We start from the raw sequence: 22,127 nt of genomic DNA on the forward strand, positions 1-22,127 counted from the left end.
TCAATACGACTGACTATGTCGATGTCCGCGTATAAATTGTAAAGCTCGTGGTTCATTCGACGCCGATATTCACCGTCGACGCAGATCGGTCCGTAGATCTTTCGGAGAATTTTTCTCACAAACACCTCAAGAGCTGCCTCATATATATTGGTACACCAAAAAATCGAAGTCTGTCCGTTTGACATACAATTTTTCATTGATTTCAAAATGGTATGTGTATGGGTTTTTTTTCAATTGGTTCAAATATCTATCTAGATAGCACAAATTAATTTCGCCCGATTTCATCTGAATGATCCCCCAAATACTCTATGTACCCAAAGTGGAGAATGATATCATATAGTCGGCCCCGTCCGACTTGTGAACTTTCCTTACTGGTTTTTGTGTTGGATTATTATTAAGTAGAAAACCTCCTAAATAGAATCAATCACTATTGGTCCAAGTTTCACCGTAGCCCCTATATACTTGACCTCGTTTTAACTTGCGTTATAATAATACGAAACAAAATGGCCTGAATAAAATAAAAATTTTACCTGTTTTACTTTTTTTTTGTTCCACGTTAATTTATTTTATCAATTTTTTTCCACCGAGATCGTATATAAAAAATTCTAATTCATTTGGCTTTGATATAAATTATAAAATAATAATCACAAAAATGTGGTATAAAAATTCTTAGAATTAACTTAAATCTATTTCTTGATATTTGTTCTTAACTGCTGCAAATGCTTCAAACGCTAGTAAATGCCATGGTGCAGAGCTGGGTGGGATATGTGTCGATCCTCTACCTACTAATGATTATCCATGATTGTACGTTCATCACCAATAGGTTCGTACCATTTTTGGGCAATTTGAACATAAATTCCGATAGAAGCTATTAGAATTCCCAAGCACAGCATTGCGATGGAGGTATAGAAGAAAATATCGGCTAGATTGAGGGCAAGCTGGAAAGAAAGGTAAATTTTGGTGATTTATAAGAAATTAAATTTTTAGGATTTCGCAATGAATATTTACCTTAACTTCTTTGGCAATTTCTGGTGTCATTTTACCAATACTATTGATAGTAAAGAGCGGGGCATAAAAGGAGGGTATACCCTTGAGTAACCTAGAAATAAAGATAATTCATAAATTTAATAACATCATGACAAAAACCCCTCCCTCATTTCCAACTCACGTTATATCACTATCCGGTGTAATGTGCAAACTAATTTGTATTGCCACATTAACATCTAGAGGAACGCCCAGTTTCGGTTCCATTGTTATAAAGAACACATCCTTATCGGGATCTGCCCGGGTGCCCGTTGTTGTATTGGCATAACTTGGATCAGCATATAAAAATCCCGGATGTGACATAAACATTGGTGCCCCGTCGGCACAACTACGTATATCGGTCGCTCCATGTTTGGGACAATTATCGGGCATTAGCTCCGGAGGGCAATAACATTTCATATCCGGATTTAAAGTACCACTATCATATGTATCCGGTTTAGTTTCATAACGTATACCCTCAATACCCAAAATTGTCTCTCTAGCCGATGGTACCAAATTAATAATACGGCAGGTGTCTTTCATAAAAATCGTAATCCATTCTTCAGGACCACGATTGGGTACAAACAAATCTGATGTGCTGCCATTGACACGACCACATTCACCCTCAAAGAACCCAGTGTGATTCACACCATTCCAGAATTTCAATTCTCCCATTTCACGTAGATCAGCGGCTCCAGTGTTGATGGTGAAAATGCCTTCGAAATCTGCCGATCCATTACGATGCAGGAACCATGCAAAATGATTATCCTTTATATCACCAGTCATGGAATTATTCAATTTCATGGCATAGTCCAAAAATTCATCGTAGAATCCTTTGAATAACCATTCATCGGCTGTGTGGGTCTGATACAATGCACCACCATTAGAATTCAGCGCAATATTGAAAAAGATTTTGATGACTTTCGGGAAATCTCGAGCGATGGTGGAGGCAGCCTGAAATTTAAAACAAAAAATATAATTTTTTAAAGGCCACAAATATAATTAAAACGCACAACAAATTAAAAAGAATCAAAAAATATTTGTTTTTAATTTTAGGCATTGAAAAATAATCGTTAAAAATCCACTCTTTATTTTGGCCCTTAAAAATATTTTTAAAAAATCCACGCCTAATGGTAGTCCCTGTAGTGGCGTAGGGGATGATAGATGCCAAGCAACGGCTCTGATTGGCTTTAACATGGCGAAGTCCAGGCTTATCTTGGTCCCTCTTTCATAGCAATTGTGGACACAGACCTCCCCGCGGTGTCACCTGGGGTAGCTATTTTCATCACCCGATGAAATAGTGAGCTAATATGTGCCGCGAGTTCACCCATATAAAACTATAAAAAAATGGGTAGAGGCGTCGGGTTAGTTGCCCACACTCGGAAAACCCCTTCTACTATGAAAAAGTAAACCAAACCCCCTAATGTTGACGACCCCCGCAAACGTATATAGGACCACGATCTGGGAATCTGCACTTGGAACGTGCGCACGTTGTACAGGACAGGCGCAGTTCTCGCTTTGGCGGATGTACTCAAGAAATACAAAGCCAATATTATTGCCTTACAGGAAATGCGATGGAAAGGGACAGGCGTATGTAAATCGGACGATTTCGCACTGTATTATATCTGCCATGAAACGAGACACGAATTTGGTTGCGGATTTATGGTCAACAGGAGAATAAAATACCTCGTCTCCAGATTCACTCCAGTAGATGGGCGAGTTACTATAATCTGCATAAAATAGAAGTTCTTCAACATCAATCTTATTTGCGCACATGCTCCGACCGAAGACAAAGATGAGCAGACCAAAGACATATTTTCTGAGCGCCTAGAAACAGCATATGATCTCTGCCATGGCCATGACATTCAAATACTGCTAGGAGATTTTAATGCAAAAATCGGAAGGGAAAATATCTTTGGCCCGAATTCAGCCTTCATGAAGAAACATACGACAACGGCTTGAGGTTGATTGACTTCGCGGCAGCAAAAAACATGGTAGTTAGCAGCACCAGATTCAAGCATCTCGATATACACAAGGCCACCTGGATTTCTCCTGATCAAGCAACGAGACATCAACGAGACATTGATCATGTTGTGATAGACGAAAGGCATTCATCCAGTGTATTAGACGTTCGATCGATCCGAGGAGCCAATATCGATTCGGACCACTACCTTGTAGCAGCCAAGGTACGCATTCGTCTTAATGTTGCAGCAAAACACGGAAACTCGACGTCGAAAAGCTGCAAACACAACAGGTAGCCGAGGCCTACTCCGCTCAACTTACCCACCTGCTTAACGAAAGCACTTCTTGTCCCGATAATAGTATAGAAGCACAATGGCGAAAAAAGAAGAAAGAAAGAAAAACGTGAGAGTGAACAAATCGAGATGTAGAGGAATCAGTATGAAGTCCGGAAATTTTACAAAAGAGTAAAACACCAAACCGAAGATTTTGGTGAAGGCATATCCTCCTGTAGAGATGAAGAAGGACACCTGTTGACAGCTACAGACAGCGTGTTGAGGATCTGGAAGGAGCATTTTGAAAGGATTCTGGTATCAAATAGTGGCGGTGAAGAAGATACCCCAGAACTAATCAGAGATGATGTTATAGAGTGTATACCACCTAGCCAAGATGAGGTCATAAAAGCAATTAGTCGGCTGAAGAATAATAAAGCAGCAGGTGCCGATGGGTTACAAGCCGAACTATTCAAGGCTGGTAGTCAGATGCTGGCCAGGAGCATGCACCAGCTGATTATTACAATTTGGCTAGAGGAATGCATGTCAAATGATTGGAACGTCAGCATCCTGTGTTCCGTGCACAAAAAACGAGACAAGACGATATGTGCCAACTACAGAGGAATTAGTCCTCTTTCCATGGCATATAAAGTGCTATCCAGTGTGTTGTGTGAACGATTGAAGCCAATGGTCAATGACATTATTGAACCATACCAATGCGGCTTCAAACCTGGTAAATCCACCATTGACCAGATTTTCACTCTGCGTCAAATCCTGGAAAAGTCCCACGAAAAACACATCGACACATACCACCTATTCGTCGACTATAAAACCGCATTCGCCGCGTTCGGCATTCCTGCAAAATTAATACGGCTATGCAGGATAACTTTAAGTGGCACAAGTTCAGCAGTTAAAGTCGGAAAGGACCTATCGGAACCCTTCATAACCGAACGAGGATTCAGACAAGGTGACAGTTTGTCATGTGATCCTTTTATCATCCTGCTGGAAAAGGTCATACGACACGCAAAGGTGAATAGAAATGGCACTCTGTACACTAAACAACACATGTTACTCGCCTACGCCGATAACATCGATATAGTGGGTCGAACATTGCTTTGAACAAATTGAGAAGGATTCTGCCAAAGTGGGTCTGACAGTAAACGGCGAGAAGACCCAGATGATGGTATCAACGCGCAAGACGTCCAGTAGACTCGGACCAACTTTGGAACTTGAGGTAGTTAAGGATTGGAACTTCAAGGTAGTTAAGGATTTTATATATCGCCATAAATAAAACGAATGACATCATTTTTGAAATTCGGAGAAGAATTGTGATGGCCAACAGATGCTACTATGGTCTGAGCAAACAACTCAAAAGCAAGGCCACCTCCCGCCAGATCAAACTCACACTTTACAAGACGCTGATACTACCCGTGTTGTTTATAGATCTGAAGCATGGGTACTTGCGCAAGCAGATGTTTGAGAGAAAATTTATCCGTAAGATCTATGGGCCGATCTGCGTTGACGGTGAATATCGCAGTGGAACGCACCATGAGTTGCACCAGCTATTCTCGGACATTGACATAGTCAGTCGTATTGAGCTGCAGCGACTACGGTGGCTAGGCTATGTTGTGCGAATAAATGAAAATGTCCCAGCTCAAAAGGCATATAAAAGCGAGCCTACTGATGATTCCGTAGAAGGGGAAGGCCACGAATCAGATGGAAAGACCAAGTAGAAAACAACAACTTATAACGTGGTCTTTCGAATTGGTGGAGATGCGCATAATCTTTTAAGCGCGGAAACCTTTTTTAAGCGCGGCTTAAGTAAGTAATCGTAGTCCCTGAAAAAATATTTTTAAAAAATTCTTGCCTTAAGATAGTTGCTGAAAAAAATAATTTTAAAAAATTCTCGCCTAAAGGTAGTTGCTGAAAAAAATAATTTTAAAAAATCCACGCCTAATTTAATAATAATACCTGAAAAAATATTTTTTTAAATATATTAAAACCAGGGAGCGGAGCAGTATAGTCGGAGGGGGCCGACCATATAATACCCTATACAACTTCCTCGAAAATCTAACTTTCTGTTGTTCTACATTCTGAGGTTGGTTAATATTTCGAGATATTTGCACCCTCTTGACCGACTAGAGGTTAACAAATATTACTAATAGTCAGTAATTTGAAATTACTTGTGTAGATTCCCTTCAACGTTGTTTTGTGACGTTCAGCTTTCAATTGTGGCTATAGATCGACTTGAAAAATACAAAAAAATAAGTTTTCGGTCCACTTCATCCCAAAATTATTATCCGATCATCACCAAAAATTATAGGGGTTGTCCTTGACCATACCTGGATCGTCATGGAAAATTTCAAAGCGGACAGCGCTGAATATCTGAATACGCAAGCACCTGTAAATATTTAAGTGCAACTTCCACATCTGAATACATACGACAATAATAATTGGTATCAATTTAAAGGTCAAACACTCCTCTTGGATATGCTATCCACTTCTTGGGTCTTTGTTCTTCAGGGGTCAATATATACACCATAGAATACTAATTTTGCAATTTTTCACACAAAAGTCAGGGTCCATTTGACCCGCTAAATATTGACCTATCTTTATCAAAACAGGCATGCTTATTCTTTAGCCCGATCCCTTTCTCCATGTAAAATTGCGCCACGTTCGGGCCATAATTGTGGCATTTGCAATTATAATAAATAAAATAAATTGTTGTATTTTCTATAATTTTGCTTACTAAGAATTTCATCACGATTTATGGGATTTTTTTTTTTTTTTGTAACTTTGCCTTTAATTGCAACTCAAGGGCAATTAGAAATTATTTTATAACTATGACTTGTGTATGAAAAAAAAAAATGATTAAAGCAATAATATGGCCTTATAGAAAGTTTTCGGACAGGTTAAATAGACATTTCCAAATAAATTGTAATTTATCTGCAAAAATTATCAAATACAAGTAGAATAAAATATTCCCAAGTTTAGATTCTTTGCATTAAATCTCACAGCTGCAAACACTTAGAATTATAACTGGGTATACGATAAGAATCTGCTAATTATAGCCACTTAATCGTTTATTCTTATTTTTTTTTATTTAAGCGATTAAGAATAATAAAACCATAACATAATTTATAAACAACAATTATACATAAGAGGGACACATGCCCGTCGATCTTCATGGGTTATCGACAATGGCTTCTGATATTCCATAATACGAATATGCACACGGTGAATGAACAGAAGATGAAGAATGTCGGTCACATGCATTTGTGATTAAGCGATGGAATAGCTATATAGCGCTTTTAAGTTCATGCTGAACTTGAATTATATTCAAATCGTCAAATATTTATGATGCAATGATTATCGAATTGTGTGGAAAATAAAAACAAACAATTTACTGACCTTTCCCCATAAAAATAACCTTTTAGAAAACGCCTTAAATAGACCTTGTAAGAAATATTCTTTAATAAATCCACGCCTCAGTTGGCCCTTGAAAAATATTCTTTAATAAATCCACGCCTCGGATGTTCTTGTTCTTGAAAAAAATATTCTTTAATAAATTTACGCCTGAAGATGGTTCTTGAAAAAAATATTCTTTAAAAAATTCATGCCTCGGATAAATTTGAAAAAAATATTCTTTAATAAATCCACGCCTCGGATGGTTCTTGAAAAAAATATTCTTTAATAAATCCACGCCTCAGATGGTTGTTGAAAAAATATTCTTTAATAAATCCACGCCTCAGATGGTTGTTGAAAAAAATATTCTTTAATAAATCCACGCCTCGGATGGTCCTTGAAAAAATATTCTTTAATAAATCCACGCCTCAGATGGTTGTTGAAAAAATATTCTTTAATAAATCCACGCCTCGGATGGTTCTTGAAAAAATATTCTTTAATAAATCCACGCCTCGGATGGTTCTTGAAAAAATATTCTTTAATAAATCCACGCCTCGGATGGTTCTTGAAAAAATATTCTTTAATAAATCCACGCCTCGGATGGTTCTTGAAAAAATATTCTTTAATAAATCCACGCCTCGGATGGTTCTTGAAAAAATATTCTTTAATAAATCCACGCCTCGGATGGTTCTTGAAAAAATATTCTTTAATAAATCCACGCCTCGGATGGTTCTTAATAAATCCACGCCTCAGATGGTTCTTGAAAAAATATTCTTTAATAAATCCACGCCTTGTTATGGTCCTTGAAAAAATATTCTTTAAAAAATCCACGCCTTGTTATGGTCCTTGAAAAAAATATTCTTTAATAAATCCACGCCTTGTTATGGTCCTTGAAAAAATATTCTTTAAAAAATCCACGCCTTGTTATGGTCCTTGAAAAAATATTCTTTAAAAAATCCACGCCTTGTTATGGTCCTTGAAAAATTATTCTTTAAAAAATCCACCCCTTGTTATGGTCCTTGAAAAAATATTCTTTAAAAAATCCACGCCTTGTTATGGTCCTTGAAAAAATATTCTTTAAAAAATCCACGCCTTGTTATGGTCCTTGAAAAAATATTCTTTAAAAAATCCACGCCTTGTTATGGTCCTTGAAAAAATATTCTTTAATAAATCCACGCCTCGGATGGTTCTTGAAAAAATATTCTTTAATAAATCCACGCCTCGGATGGTTCTTGAAAAAATATTCTTTAATAAATCCACGCCTCGGATGGTTCTTGAAAAAATATTCTTTAATAAATCCACGCCTCGGATGGTTCTTGAAAAAAATATTCTTTAATAAATCCACGCCTCGGATGGTTCTTGAAAAAATATTCTTTAATAAATCCACGCCTCGGATGGTCCCTGGAAAAATATTCTTTTACAAATCCACGCCTATAATAGTCCTTCAAAACTTTTTCTTTAATAAATCCACGCCTCGGATGGTTCTTGAAAAAATATTCTTTAATAAATCCACGCCTCGGATGGTCCCTGGAAAAATATTCTTTTACGGATGGTTCTTGAAAAAATATTCTTTAACAAATCTACGCCTCGGATGGTTCTTGAAAAAATATTCTTTAAAAAATCCTCGCTTTAAATAGACCTTGAGAAAAATCTACTCTTATAATAGTCCTTGAAAAAAATATTCTTTAAAAAATCCTTGAAAAATATCCTCTAAAATTTGTTCGGGAATAAAATCTACATCAAATGTTGCTTAAAGAACATTTTATTTACTTACAATTGTTGGCAAATGAGGACAGGTAATATTATCCTCCAATGTTCCACCGGACATTTCCGGTTCAAAATACCAATAACGTTGCGGCATAAAGGAAACTGTATTATTCGGATACCAGGTGATATTCTTTTTATGTCTCTCCTCACGAAACACATAAGGACCGACACGTTCAAAATTGGGTTTTACTCCACGCACTTTCACCTGATCGGTATTTGTCCAATTGTATAGGTACATGGCCATATAAATTGGTACCGGTGTTTCGACCCACTTGTCATAGGTGCGGCCGCCTTCCTTTAAGGGTAGCATCTAAAAAAAATTAGAAAATGAATTATTTTGAATATTTTTTTTTAATTATTAATATTTAATTATAGAATATTTACCTTATACACCATATCGGTGAAATAGCTACGTCCCAATATAATACCCACTAATCCCATTACCAGGAATATGGAGGCCGTACCAAATACCCATATTTTTTGCTGAGTCTTGGAACAACAGCGACAGCACATCTTGAGGCGGGTAACGATGAAATTGAAATGAAACAAATTGAGATTAATTAATAATGACGATGTTTGTATTTCATTTGTTTTACAATGCCAGTAGTAATTAACGAATCAAGCGAAGCAATTTTGATATGACTGTCGTCGTCGCAAATTTTTCAAATCGATTCGTTTCGAATAGAAATCAAACAAACAAAATACAATAGTAACTTCTAACTCGTATCGTGTTGTCAATGGACTTCTTTTTGTGTTTTGCTGTGCATTCTAAGAATTATTGGCGTAGTTGTTATTGTCCAACATAATTCATTGCATTTAATCGCAAATTTATTTTAGGGCCACCTGAATTGCCTGTAGTATATTAATAGGGAATTATCATCCGATATGAAAACAAGACAGATCGCGATTACCATTATCAGCCATAAAATTTCAATGGACAACAACTAAATGGATTTGTAGTTCACAATATATCGCAATCAATAAAAAAGAACAATTAATTTCAAGTTGTTTAACTGGGCGATAGGTAGGTGTGGGCTGAAAAGTTATGACTCTCAAGGAATGGAGTTTTTTTTTAAATTATTTTTTGACTCTATATTAAGGCTTGATTTTTTAAGAATTATTTTTTGATTCTCTATCAAGGCGTGAATTTTGCCTTTGTGCATATGTTTGTAACAGGCAAAAGGAAACGAGATCGACCCATAGTTCCTTCTGAGAATATGCATAGAATCACTTTCTGAGTCGATTTATACATGCCTGTTGGTCGATTTATACATGTCTGTTGGTGTTAAATTATAAAAGTCGCATTTATAATCCGAATTGGATGAAATATGGCGCAGCTCATCTATTAAGCCCAACGACGAACCCTATTGAAATTGGGACAGATCGGTTCAGATTTAGATATAGCTCTCATATATATAGTTTCGTCCGATTTTATGTAAATGGTGCACCAAAGTCCCTATATATCTCTCGATTTGCACGATTTGGCACAACGTACTGAATTAAGCCTAGAATGATGTGTGTCAAGTTTCTTGAAAATCGGTCCAGATTTAGATGTAGCTCCCATATATAGTTTCGTCCGATTTAATGTAAATGGTGCAGCAATGTCCCTATATATTCTCCGATTTGCACGAAATTTGGCACAACGTACTGAATTTAGCCGAGGATGATGTCTGCCAAGTTTCGTGAAAATCGGTTCAGATTTAGATATAGCTCTCATATATATAGTTTTTCCGATTTTATGTAAATGGTGCACCAATGTGCCTAAATATCTTTCGATTTGCACGAAATCTAACACAACGTACTGAATTAAGCCTAGAATGATGTCTGCCAAGTTTCGTGAAAATCGGTCCAGATATAGACATAGCTCCCTTATATATTTTTAGTTCGATTTAATGTAAATGGTGCAGCAATGTCCCTATATATTCTCCGATTTGCACGAAGTTTGGCATAACGTACTGAATTGAGCCTAGAATGATGTCTGCCAAGTTTCGTGAAAATCGGTTAAGATCTAGATATAGCTCCCATATATATTTTCGTCCGATTTAATATAAATGGTGCACCAATGTCCCTAAATATCTTTCAATTGGACCGAAATTTGGCATAACGTACTGAATTGAGCCTAGAGTGATGTCTGCCAAGTTTCGTGAAAATCGGTTCAGATTTAGATATAGCTCCCATATATATTTTCGTCTGATTTAAGGTAAATGGTGCAGCAAAGTACGTATATATCTTTCGATTTGCACGAAATCTGACACAACCTATTGAATTAAGCCAAGAATGATGTCTGCCAAGTTTCGTGAAAATCGGTCCAGATTTAGATATAACTTCCATATATATTGCCGTCCGATTTAATGTAAAAGGGGCACCAAAGACCCTATATATCTTTCGATTTGCACGAAATTTGTCATAGCGTTCTGAATTGAGCCTAGAATGATGTATGTTAAGTTTCCTGGAAATTGGTCCAGATTTAGATATAGCTCCAATAGATATATTCGTCCGATTTAATGTAAATGGTGCACCAATGACCTTATTCATTCTTCAATTTGCACGAAATTTGTCACAGCATACTGAATAGAGTCTAAAATGATGTGTGCTATCTTTCGTGAAAATCGGTTCAGATTTAGATATAGCCGAAATTTTGCACATCGTATCAAATTGAGACTTGATAGACGTTATTGGGTTTTGTTGAAATTGGTGCAGATGCAGCTTCCATATTTATTTCGATCGGGTGTCTTATTGAGATTAATTTTTTAACACTGCGGCGTACCGAATAGCATGTATCAATTTTGCTATAAATCGTTTTCCATAAATTTGTCCCATGGTACACAGACGACTCTAAATCTGTCCGAATGAAATTAAATTTATCATAGCTTGCAGAAAGACATAAGTATGTTCCTTCAAGGGAACATTGACATACAATTGTAAGGATACATATGTAGAATATACCCAAAGTGGTGAAGGGTATCATATAGTCGGTCCAGCCCGACTACTTTCCTTACTGATTTTATTTTTACTGATTTCCGAACATCCTTGTATTAGATGTTAATTTTCCTTCATTTCAAATAGTCCACACATATGTATATATATATATATATATATATATATATCGTGGTAGTTGTGGTATATATATACATACCACAACTTTTCAGACCGTTGTATTATTCATAATTTTTTCATTGTTTATTTTTAGCTAACCACTTTATTGTCACTATCAACAACTTCAAAATTTAAAGTGGCCTATCACCGGATTAGTCACCGAGAATAAACGATCTATTAAATATTTCAAGTAGCATTTTTATTATATGTTATTTGATCAGTAATAGAGGGTATTTGTCGAGCGATAATACGACGAAATTTCTACAATCACAAAATTTAATTATTACCCACACACACCAGAGTCCATGGCCACCAGACGGTTAGAAACGAAATATATACATTAGTGGGAGTTATAAAGGACAGGTGAATTCTATACATGATAAAGACCTTGATAATGAATATGTTTGCATGGAATACCAGTACAGTTAGATTTTGAATGTTAGGTGTGGTCAAAAAATAATGTTTTTGTTTGAAGGAAAATCCGTTCGATAGTACTATAAGGTTGAATTTTTGAAAAATAGTTTTGAGGAGACTTTCACAGACTTTCGCAGCTCTAAGCGTAAATATTTTTAATAATTTTTTAATTGGACTTTCTTAGATCTATGACGATATAGCCATGCCCGTCTGTCTGTTGTAATCACTCTAGCGTCTAAACGAATTGAGATAGATCGCCAAAATTTTGCATAGCTTTTTTGTTTTGCAGGCAGGTCAAGTTCGAAGATGGGCTTTATCGGTCTACTTTTAGGCATAGCCCCCATATAAGGGTACCCCCAATTTTCGGTATTTTGGTGTTCTTGAGTGCGTTTTTCAACCGAATTTGCTGCAATTTGGTATTTTGTAGTCGTATATGGTAACAAATTTCCTTTCCAAAAATTATTAATATTTCCCCCTATTTGGGGCAGTCCCCATATAACCCCATTTTTATACTCTATACAACTATGTTGGCAGGGTATTATAGCTTTGTGCAGCCCCAAGAGTTTGTAACGCTGCGAAATATTGGACCTAGACTAGATATGTGTGTCCGTCCGTCTGTCCATTATAAATTGTAAACACGATACAGGCCACAGTTATGAACCAATCTTCATGGATTCTGACCAATGAAGACCCCTATTGTTTTTGGTAAAGAATATTTAGGGGATGAAATGGACCAAATACTTAATTTTTGTCGGTTTTTCTGGTTGCTCCAGAGGGCGCAGTTATGGCCCAAACATCTCGATTTTTACATGGAGAAGGGTATCGGACCAAAGAATAAGTATACTTGTTTTGATAAAGATCGGTCAATATTTAGCGGGTCAAATGGACCCTGACGTTTGTGTGGAAAATTACAAAATTTGTATTCTATGGCGAATATATTTACTCCTGAAGGACATAGACCCGAGAAGGTGATAGTATATCCAAGAGGAGTGGTTGACCTTTAAATTGATACCAATTATATTGTCGTAGGTACTCCGATGTGGGAGTTACACTTAAATATTAACTGGTGCTTACGTATTCATATATTATTTAGTAACCTATTACCACACTGGAGGGCGGAAATATAGTCCTGATGGCTTTGAAATGTTCCATGAGGTTCCAGTTATGGTCAAGAACAACGCCTAAAATGATAGGTGATGATCAGATAAAAATTTTTTGGATGAAGTGGGCCGAAAACTTAATTATTTGTACTTTTCGAGTCGAAAGTCGAACATCACAACACAACCAACGGTGAAGGGAATATGGACAAGTAATTAGAGGGGCTGTACTTATTATTAGTAACATTCAAAAGTGTGAAAATATCGCGAAATATTGCCCAATCTCAGAATATAGAACCACAGAAAGTTATATTTTCATGTAAGTTGTGTCCGACTATACTGCTCCGCTCACTGGTTTATAATAAAATGGTTATCTGATTTGTTCCGCGTTTTGAGTTTGGTTCTAAGACTCTGATGTAATCATTTCACCTACGGAGGGTATCGAGATAAAAAAAGTAGAATGTAAGGTTCTATAATGAACTATAGCCCGCATTTAGACCTAGCCCCTGTATGGAGGTTCCAGAAAAAGTGGACCGATATTGCCCATCTTCGAATTTGAAGTAGAACCAATATTTCGATGCGCCACATTTTCACCGTGTTAAAGTGTATACACGCTCATTAGCCATAAGGCTGAGGGTACAATTATCCATTACAAATTTACTGAAATTTGTATTATTATCCGTTTTCAGAAATGTCGGTATAGGTCCACTTTTTGGTATGTTCCCTATATTTTCATTTCTAATGGAGGGTATCCAAAGTTCGCCCCGGCCGAACTTAACGCTTTTTCACGTGTTTTTTATTAAATCCACGCGTTATTGATGGATAAAAAATAATATTTATTAAATCCACGCCTTATTAAAAACTCATAAAATAGTTTTTATTAAATCCATGCCTTATTGAGAACTCAAAAAATACACTTTTTATTAATATTTTTTATTAAATCCACATCTTATTAAAGACTCAAAAATATTTTATATTAAATTTACGACTTATTGGCGACTCAAAAAATATATTTTTTTAATAAATCCACGCATTATTTAAGATTTGAAAAATAATTTTTAAAAAATCTACGACTTCTTTCCGAAAAATTACTCTTGAAAACATCAATGCCTTATTATAGATCCGAAAAATTACTTTTAAAATCATCAATGCCATATTTTAGATTAACAAATTTATTTTTAAAATCCACGCATTATGTCGGACTCGAAAAATATTTTTTAAAAAATCTACCACTAAAAAATAAATATTTTTAAAACTTTTATTTAAGTAGTTTTTTTTATTTTAAGCTTTAAACATGAACTTGTTCTTTTTTTGTCACATGTTTTTTTATTTCTGTACCAATTCTTTCAATCAACAATCATCACTGTTGTACCTACATCCGACCTTGCAGCCATGATTTTGTACGATAAAAAAAAAAACACAAAAATCAATTGTTCTACTTAATCACCCGCCGATCGATCGATTTGAAGTTGCGTTGGTTTGTTTGATAAAATCACACTGCCCAGAAAGAAAATCTGCACTTAACTTATTGTAAATGCCTTGCTATTCATTCATTTATTTTGTGTTATCTTAGTGTATTCCCACATATTCTAGATAAACATAACAAAAGCAAATACGAACAAATATCGCTGCTGGGATCGCCAATTTATCGGGCATATACAATAATTTATCATCATGTACTCAATAATTTATTTTGTTTTTATTTTTCAGTGGGAAGCTAAAATGATATTTGATAATACAAATTTATTATACATACTTTCATTTTTGTCTATGAACAAAATATGTTTTTGTTCGTTACACTCTAATATACCAAATCACCAACAAATCACCAACAAATGCATTATGTATCTTAAGTGTTTTGTTTAAAATTTAATTTGTTATTGTAGCAGCAATAAAAATATTTTTTCAATGTCTAATTCGTCTGTGTGTGGCTAGTCCCACTGAGTCTAATAAGATTCTCAATGCTAGGACCAACGCACCTGATAATAAAAGTGTGTTATATTTTATGATTGCGTTTATTGTGATAAGTTAGTTAGCCGTTAGTGATTATATTAAGTATATATAGATTATATAAAGTATTATATTAAGTATAGTATAGTTTGAAGTTTATGGCCAACTAGGTGGGCCACAGGCAATAACAAATTATAAAAACCTCATATCTTACGAAAAAATTAATTTTTTTATGTTACCAAACACGTGTCGTATGATTTATGGTTATGCTGGCAGCCAGCATATCAATAGAATTAGTCACAACCACTACAAAAGAGAGTGATGAATATTTTTTTAAAAGTCTACGCCTTGATATAGAGTCATAAAATAATTTTTAAAATATCTACGCCTTGATATAGAGTCAAAAAAAAAATAAAACTCCACGCCTTGATATAGAGTCAAAAATTAATTTTAAAAAATCTGCCTCATCTGCTTGCGCACGGGTAGTATCAGCGTCTTGTAAAGTGTGAGTTTGGTCTGGCGGGAGGTGGCCTTGTTTCTAAACTGCTTACTTAGACCATTGTAGCATCTGTTGGCCATCACAATCCTTCTCCGAATTTCAAAACTGATGTCATTCGTTTTATTTATGGCGGTACCAAGGTATATAAAATCTTTAACTACCTCGAAGCTGTAGTTCTCAAGTCATGCGCGTTGGTATCAGCAGCTTGGTCTTCTCGACATTTACTGCAGGAATGGCGAACGTAGACATGGCTTTAAACATCTCTGAACAGATAGGGCTGTCGAATGTGCTTTTATAGCCTTTTGGGTCTTTTGCAGGATTTGGCGCGGTATGGTCGACATACACGTGGCTTTAAACATCTCTGAATAGATAGGGCTGTGGAATGTGCTTTTATAGCCTTTTGGGTCTTTTCCAGCATTTGGCGCGGAATGAAAATCTGGTCAATGGTGGATTTGCCAGGTCTGAAGCCGCATGGGTATGGTCCAATAATGTCATTGACCATTGGCTTCAATCGTTCACACAGCACACTGGATAACAATTTATATGCGATGGGAAGAAGGCTAATTGCTCTATAGTTGGCACATATCGTTCTGTCTCCTTTTTTGTGCGCGGGACACAGGATGCTGAGGTTGCAATCATTGGGCATTCATTCCTCTAGCCAAATTGTACTAATCAACTGGTGCATGCTCCTGACCAGCATCTGATCACCAGTCTTGTATAGTTCGGCTGGTAACCCGTCGGCTCCTGCTGCTTTATTGTTCTTGAGCCGATTAATTGCTTTTATATCCTCGTCTTGGCACTACACTCTAGGCCATCATCTCTTATTTGTTCTGGGGTATCTTCTTCACCATCACTATTTGACACCAGAAGCTTTTCAAAATGTTCCTTCCAGATCCTCAAAACCTTCGATTTGGGGTTTTACTCGTTGATAAAATTTCCGGACTTAATTCTGACTCCTGTACATTTCGATTGCTCCGCTCACGTTTTTCTTGTTCTTTCTTCTTTTTTTTGAAAAACGTTTTTCCTTTTTTACCGATAATTCTCCATCACATTACGTGTTCTAGTGTATGCAGTGTTGCCCTATACGCTACGTTTTTCAGATCAGTATCATTACGACACTTATGATCGTACCACTGGTTTCTTGGTGGTGGTTTTTGGTACCCAGGTGTTGCTTTTGCTGCAGTATGTTTCAACGCCATGCCGTTGTCGGATGTTTCTTCATGAAGGCTGAATTTTCCGTCGGAAAGGCCAAAGATATTTTCCCTTCCGATTTTTGCATTAAAATCTCCTAGCAGAATTTTAATGTAATGGCCAGGGCAGAGATCATATGTAGTTTCTAGACGCTCATAAAATATCTTTGGTCAGCTCATCTTTGTCTTCGGTCGGAGTGTGGGCGCAAATAAGACTGGTATAGAATAACTTCGCTTTTATACGGATTAAAGCAATTCGCTCATTTCCTGGAGTGAATCTGGAGACGAGGTATTTTATTCTCCTGTTAACTATAAATCCGCAGCCAAATTCATGTCTCGTTTCATGGCAGCTATAATACGGGGCGTAATCTTCTGATTTACTTACACCTGTCCCTTTCCATCACATTTCCTGTAAGGCAATAATATCGGCTTTGTACTTCTCCAGTACATCCGCCAAAGCGAAAACTGCGCCTGTTCTGTACAAGGTGCGCATAGTCCAAGTGCAGATTCGCAGATCGTGGTGCTCTATAGGTTTGCGGGGGTCTTCAACATTAATGGGGTTTGGTTTTCATTTTCTTTGCTTTTTCATAGTAGAAGGGGTTTTCCGAGTGTGGGCAACTAGCCCGACGCCTAAACCCATTTTTTATAGTTCTATGGGTGAACTCGTGGCACATATTAGCTCACTATTTCAACGGGTGATGAAAAATAGCTACCCCAGGTGACACCGCGGGGAGGTCAGTGTCCGCAATTGGAATGAAAGAGGTACCAAGATAATCTTGGACTTCGCCATGTTAAATGCAATCAGAGCCGTTGCTTGATATCTATCATCCTTTACGCCACCCTCCACGCCTTGATATAGTGACAAAAGATAATTTTTAAACCAGTGAGCCACCCTCCACGCCTTGATATAGTGTCTAAAAAAATTTTTTTAAACCAGTGAGCGGAGCAGTATAGTCGGACATGCCGACCATATGATACCCTACACAACTTCCACTACATTCTGAGCTTGGACAATATTTCGCGATATTTGCACCCTGTTGCTCCATTAGATGTCAACAAATATTACAAATATTCAGTACAGCCATTCTAACTACTTGTCCAGATTCCCTTCACCGTGGGTTGTGTTGTGATGTTCGGAGTTCAATTGTGGCCTATAGATCGACTCGAAAAAAAAATTGTTTTCAGTCCACTTCTTCCCAATATTATTATCTGATCACCACCGAAAATTATAGGCGTTGTTCTTGTCCAAACCTGAATCCTCATGAAAAATGTTAAAGCGATCAGCTCTATATTTCCGTCCTCTAGTGTGGTCATGGGTTTCTAAATAATGTATGAATACGTAAGTACCTGTAAATATTTAAGTGTAACTCCCACATCCGAGTACATACGGCAATATAATTGGTATCAATTTAAAGGTCAAACACCCCACTTTGATATACTGTCAACTTCTGGGGTCCATGTCATTCGGGGGTAAATATATCCGCAATAGAATACAAACTTTGTAATTTTTCACACAAAAGTCAAAGTCCATTCGACCCGCTAAATATTCACCGATCTTTGTCAAAACACACATGTCTCACTCAGTTAGTCGAGATATGACGATCGGTATACTTAAAGGTGGGTCTAGGACCAATATTTTGCGGCGTTACAAACTGACAACATAGTTGTGTAGGGTATAAAAATCCACTCTCTCATATAATTATAATTGAATTGACATATATAACTAATAAATATTTGTAATTAAATATATTGTACTGCATAGACCCCTTATCACTTTATGTCACATGCTTAAACAAATAGGCATTTGTTTTTGTTTTCTTTGTACAATTTAAATTTAATTACTCCTAGCTCATTTGAAAAAAAAAACTAGTTTTTGAACTAGGCAGCAAGTAGCTAAAAACCACAACGCTGCAATAAACCATTTTTAAGACGATACCGCCAATGATCGCAGCGAACAAAGAAACATTAGATGGGGTCTGGGTCTTCGTAGCTTGACTCACCAACAACAAGTGACGATAATTCACGCGCTCTCACTCTCTTTCCAAGTGCTATATACAATTGTCCGCTCATTCAATTATTTATCTTTTGTGTTTAAATTTTAAACACTCTCATTGACACAATTTGTGATGGTGTTGTTGTTATTGTTCTTGTGTATTTTCAAGTATTCTGTTTTGTTTACATTTTTGTTGTTGTTGTTGTACATTATTTTGATTTGTTTCTATTGCTAAGTAAATAAATAAAAGAAAACAAAAACAGTACCATGTGCGCTTATCTGCTACTATGCTGTGTGAGTGTGTGTGTGTTGAAAAACTGCATTACTGTCGGGCAGGGGGAATATTCTTTGTTGTTATAATTACTGGGGCACAGTGCTACCAAACCAGTTTTAAATAAAAATATTTTTTGAGGTTATATCGAGGCGTAGAATTTTTAAGTTATTTTTAAATTATTTTTAATTGTGGATTTTTTTTTATTCGTGGATTTTTTAAAAATACTTTCTTGAGTCTTTACTAAGTCATGGATTTTTTAAAAATTACTTTTTGACTCTATATCAAGGCGTGAATTTTTTGAAAATTGTTTTTTGAGTCTATTATAAGGCGTGGATTTTTATACCCTCCACCATAGCATGGAGGGTATATTAATTTTGTCATTCCGTTTGTAACTCATCGAAATATTCATTTTCGACTCTATAAAGTATATATATTCTTGATCAGGGTAAAATTTTAAGACGATCGAGCCATGTCCGTCCGTCCGTATGTTGTAATCACGCTATCTTCTGAAGGAACTGAGATAGGGTGCTGAAATTTTGGGTTGAAACATAGGGTTGTCTTTTGTCTGGAGGCAGGTCAAGTTCGAAGATAGGATATATCGGTCCACGTTTAGGCATTGCTCCCATATAAGGGTACCCCCCAATTTTCGGTATTTTTGGGTTCTTGAGCGCGTTTTTCAACCGAATTCACTGAAATTTGGTATATTGGGTTCCTATGAGGTGCTAAATGTCTCCACAAAAAAGTATAAATATAGGTCCACTTTCTCTGGTAGCCCCCTTATAACGGTACCTCTTAATTTTCAGTATTTTGGGGGTCTTAATCGTATTTGTCCACCGAATCGGTTGTAATTTAGTATTTTGAGTTCTTAATAGGTTTCAAATCTCTCCACAAAAATGTATGAACATACGTCCATTTTTTCGGGTAGCCCCCATGTAAGGGTACCCCCAATTTTCGGTATTTTGGGGTTCTTGAGCGCATTTTTCAAACGAATTCGCTGCAATTTGGTATTTTGTAGTCGTATATGGTAACAAATCTCTCCACCAAAAATATTAATATTCGCCCCCTTTTTGGGGAAGTTCCCATATAACCCCATTTTTATATTAAAACCGTTATCTGATTTGTTTTGTGTTTTGGGTTTGGTTCTAAGACTCTGTTGTAATCTTTTCACCTGCAGAGGATATCGAGATAAAAAACTAGAACGTAAGGTTCGATAATGAACTATAACCCGCATTTAGACTTAGCCCCTGTGTGGGAAGTACCAGAAGGAGGGGACCGATATTCCCCATCTTCGAAATTAAACTAAATTAAGAAGAAATAGTAAGATGGACAATGTTTGGATGAAATCTAAATTTTCTGAAACGGATTTTGTTCAAAGAAACACGGGGTCTAAAAGAAATATATTTCGATGAGACACATTTTCACCGTGTCAAAGTGTATACACCCTCATTAGCCATAAGGCTGAGGGTATAATTATCCATTTTGAAATTTGTATTATGGTTTACATAATAGGTTTGTCGTAATGTCGGTATAGGTCCACTTTTTGGTATTTTCCCTATATTTTCATTTCAAGTACCTGTCAGTATATCAATGGTGGAGGGTATCCAAAGTTCGGCCCGGCCGATCTTAACGCTTTTTCATTTGTTTAAAATTATTTTCTGAGTCCTTGGATTTTTACAAAAAAAAAAATTAAGTCGTGCCTAAGGCATGGATTTAAAAAAAAAATTATTTTTTAAAAACTTTTTTTTGAGTCCAATATAAGGCTTGGATTATTTAAAATTATTTTTTGAGTCCAACGTAAGCTATGGATTTTTTAAAAATTGTTTTTCGAGTCTTTTATAAGGCGTGGATTTTTTGAAAATTATTTTATGAATCCAACATAAGGTATGGATTTTTTTAAATTAATTTAAAAAAAATTGTATTATTTTGGTTTTTAACCACTGTGCTTAAATTAGCATTATAAAGTATTACGTTTCATAATAATAATAATAATGCAATTCCGTTGCACACCCAAAGCCCAAAAGTAATAATGCGCCAGATTAAATATAATTAAATATTTATTTATTTAATAATGCCTTCTATTGTTTGCAAAATTATTTTAAGCTGATTTCTGGAGCTTATATACGCCAAGAAAAAAGAATAAACGTACACAACTAGAGAATCTCAAGTTTCATCGAACGCAAATCAGTGGCGGTAAATGAATTCATCTAAGAAAAAAATCCCCTTTTTCTAATTTATTCAATCTCTGAACTTTTAATAAATTGTCAATTCACCATTTGACAATCGGAATAAATCACAAGAAATATTGAATACACAACACAAAAAAATCTGAACCTGAACATTCATTAATCGATTTGATTAAAATGTTGCTGATGTCAATTGTTTGGCTGCCGGTGGTCGGTCGGTGGTCGTTGATCAAACTATCAGTATTTATGGGAGCGCGATAAACCGCATCTATCTTGTTCGCTATCGGGCCGTAGACATCACAAATTGTAAACGATCGACGATATTGTCTCTTTGATATGTATGTTTGTATGTATGTACTCACATATTTCAAACGTTCTCGGGCCGCAATAGAACACATCTTGCACGAAGTAATGCTCCGAATCAACTGGGGGGATTTCATTCATTTTTATTCTCGCAGCTTGTTTATGGTTTTTTGTTTGTCCGTTTTTTTATTTGCTCACACAGAGTCATTGGTGAGCGTCGTCTGTTGTTGTACTGCAAGATTTTTTCTACTGACAATTCCGCAAAGTTTCGAATATTATAATTAACAATGACTTTAGACTCTTTTTTCTAAATTAAATACGTAATAGGTTTGAAACAATTAACCTTTAACTTCTTATGAATATATAAATTTTTGCGTGGATTTTTTAAACATTATTTTTTGACTCTACATCAAGGGGTGGATTTTTGAAACATTATTTTTTTACTCTATATCAAGGCGGATTTTTTAAACATTATTTTTTGACTCTATATCAAGGCGTGGATTTTTTAAACATTATTTTTTGACTCTATATCAAGGCGTGGATTTTTTAAAAATTATTTTTTGACTCTATATCAAGGCGTGGATTTTTTAAAAATTATTTTTTGACTCTATATCAAGGCGTGGATTTTTTAAAAATTATTTTTTGACTCTATATCAAGGCGTGGATTTTTTAAACATTATTTTTTGACTCTATATCAAGGCG

General features: G+C 35.9%; 1 protein-coding gene across 1 annotated transcript; it reads right to left on the bottom strand.

Annotated features, from left to right (window-relative positions):
* Nucleotides 1–785: 785 nt before the first annotated feature.
* On the bottom strand, nt 786–21,546 carry LOC133335801 (protein croquemort). The gene is made up of 6 exons (XM_061544100.1): nt 21,485–21,546; nt 8,811–8,939; nt 8,434–8,736; nt 1,169–1,977; nt 1,009–1,099; nt 786–938 (listed from the first exon to the last, which is right to left on the bottom strand). The coding sequence occupies exons 1-6, from the start codon at nt 21,518–21,520 to the stop codon at nt 786–788; spliced, it is 1,521 nt and encodes a 506-aa protein (XP_061400084.1). The 5' UTR covers nt 21,521–21,546.
* Nucleotides 21,547–22,127: the final 581 nt, after the last annotated feature.

Source organism: Musca vetustissima, unplaced genomic scaffold (genome assembly GCF_032173495.1).
Source record: "Musca vetustissima isolate MV318-11 ecotype Yass unplaced genomic scaffold, APGP_CSIRO_Mvet_v1 utg4848, whole genome shotgun sequence".
NCBI lineage: Eukaryota > Metazoa > Arthropoda > Insecta > Diptera > Muscidae > Musca > Musca vetustissima.

Excerpts from the sequence above, each read along its gene's own strand:
- LOC133335801 (XM_061544100.1), bottom strand. The coding sequence starts at position 21,520 with ATGTGTTCTATTGCGGCCCGAGAACGTTTGAAATAT. Across the intron at positions 8,737-8,810 it reads TCACCGATATGGTGTATAAG|ATGCTACCCTTAAAGGAAGG; the intron begins GTAAATATTCTA and ends AATTTTTTTTAG. Across the intron at positions 1,100-1,168 it reads ACACCGGATAGTGATATAAC|GTTACTCAAGGGTATACCCT; the intron begins GTGAGTTGGAAA and ends CTTTATTTCTAG.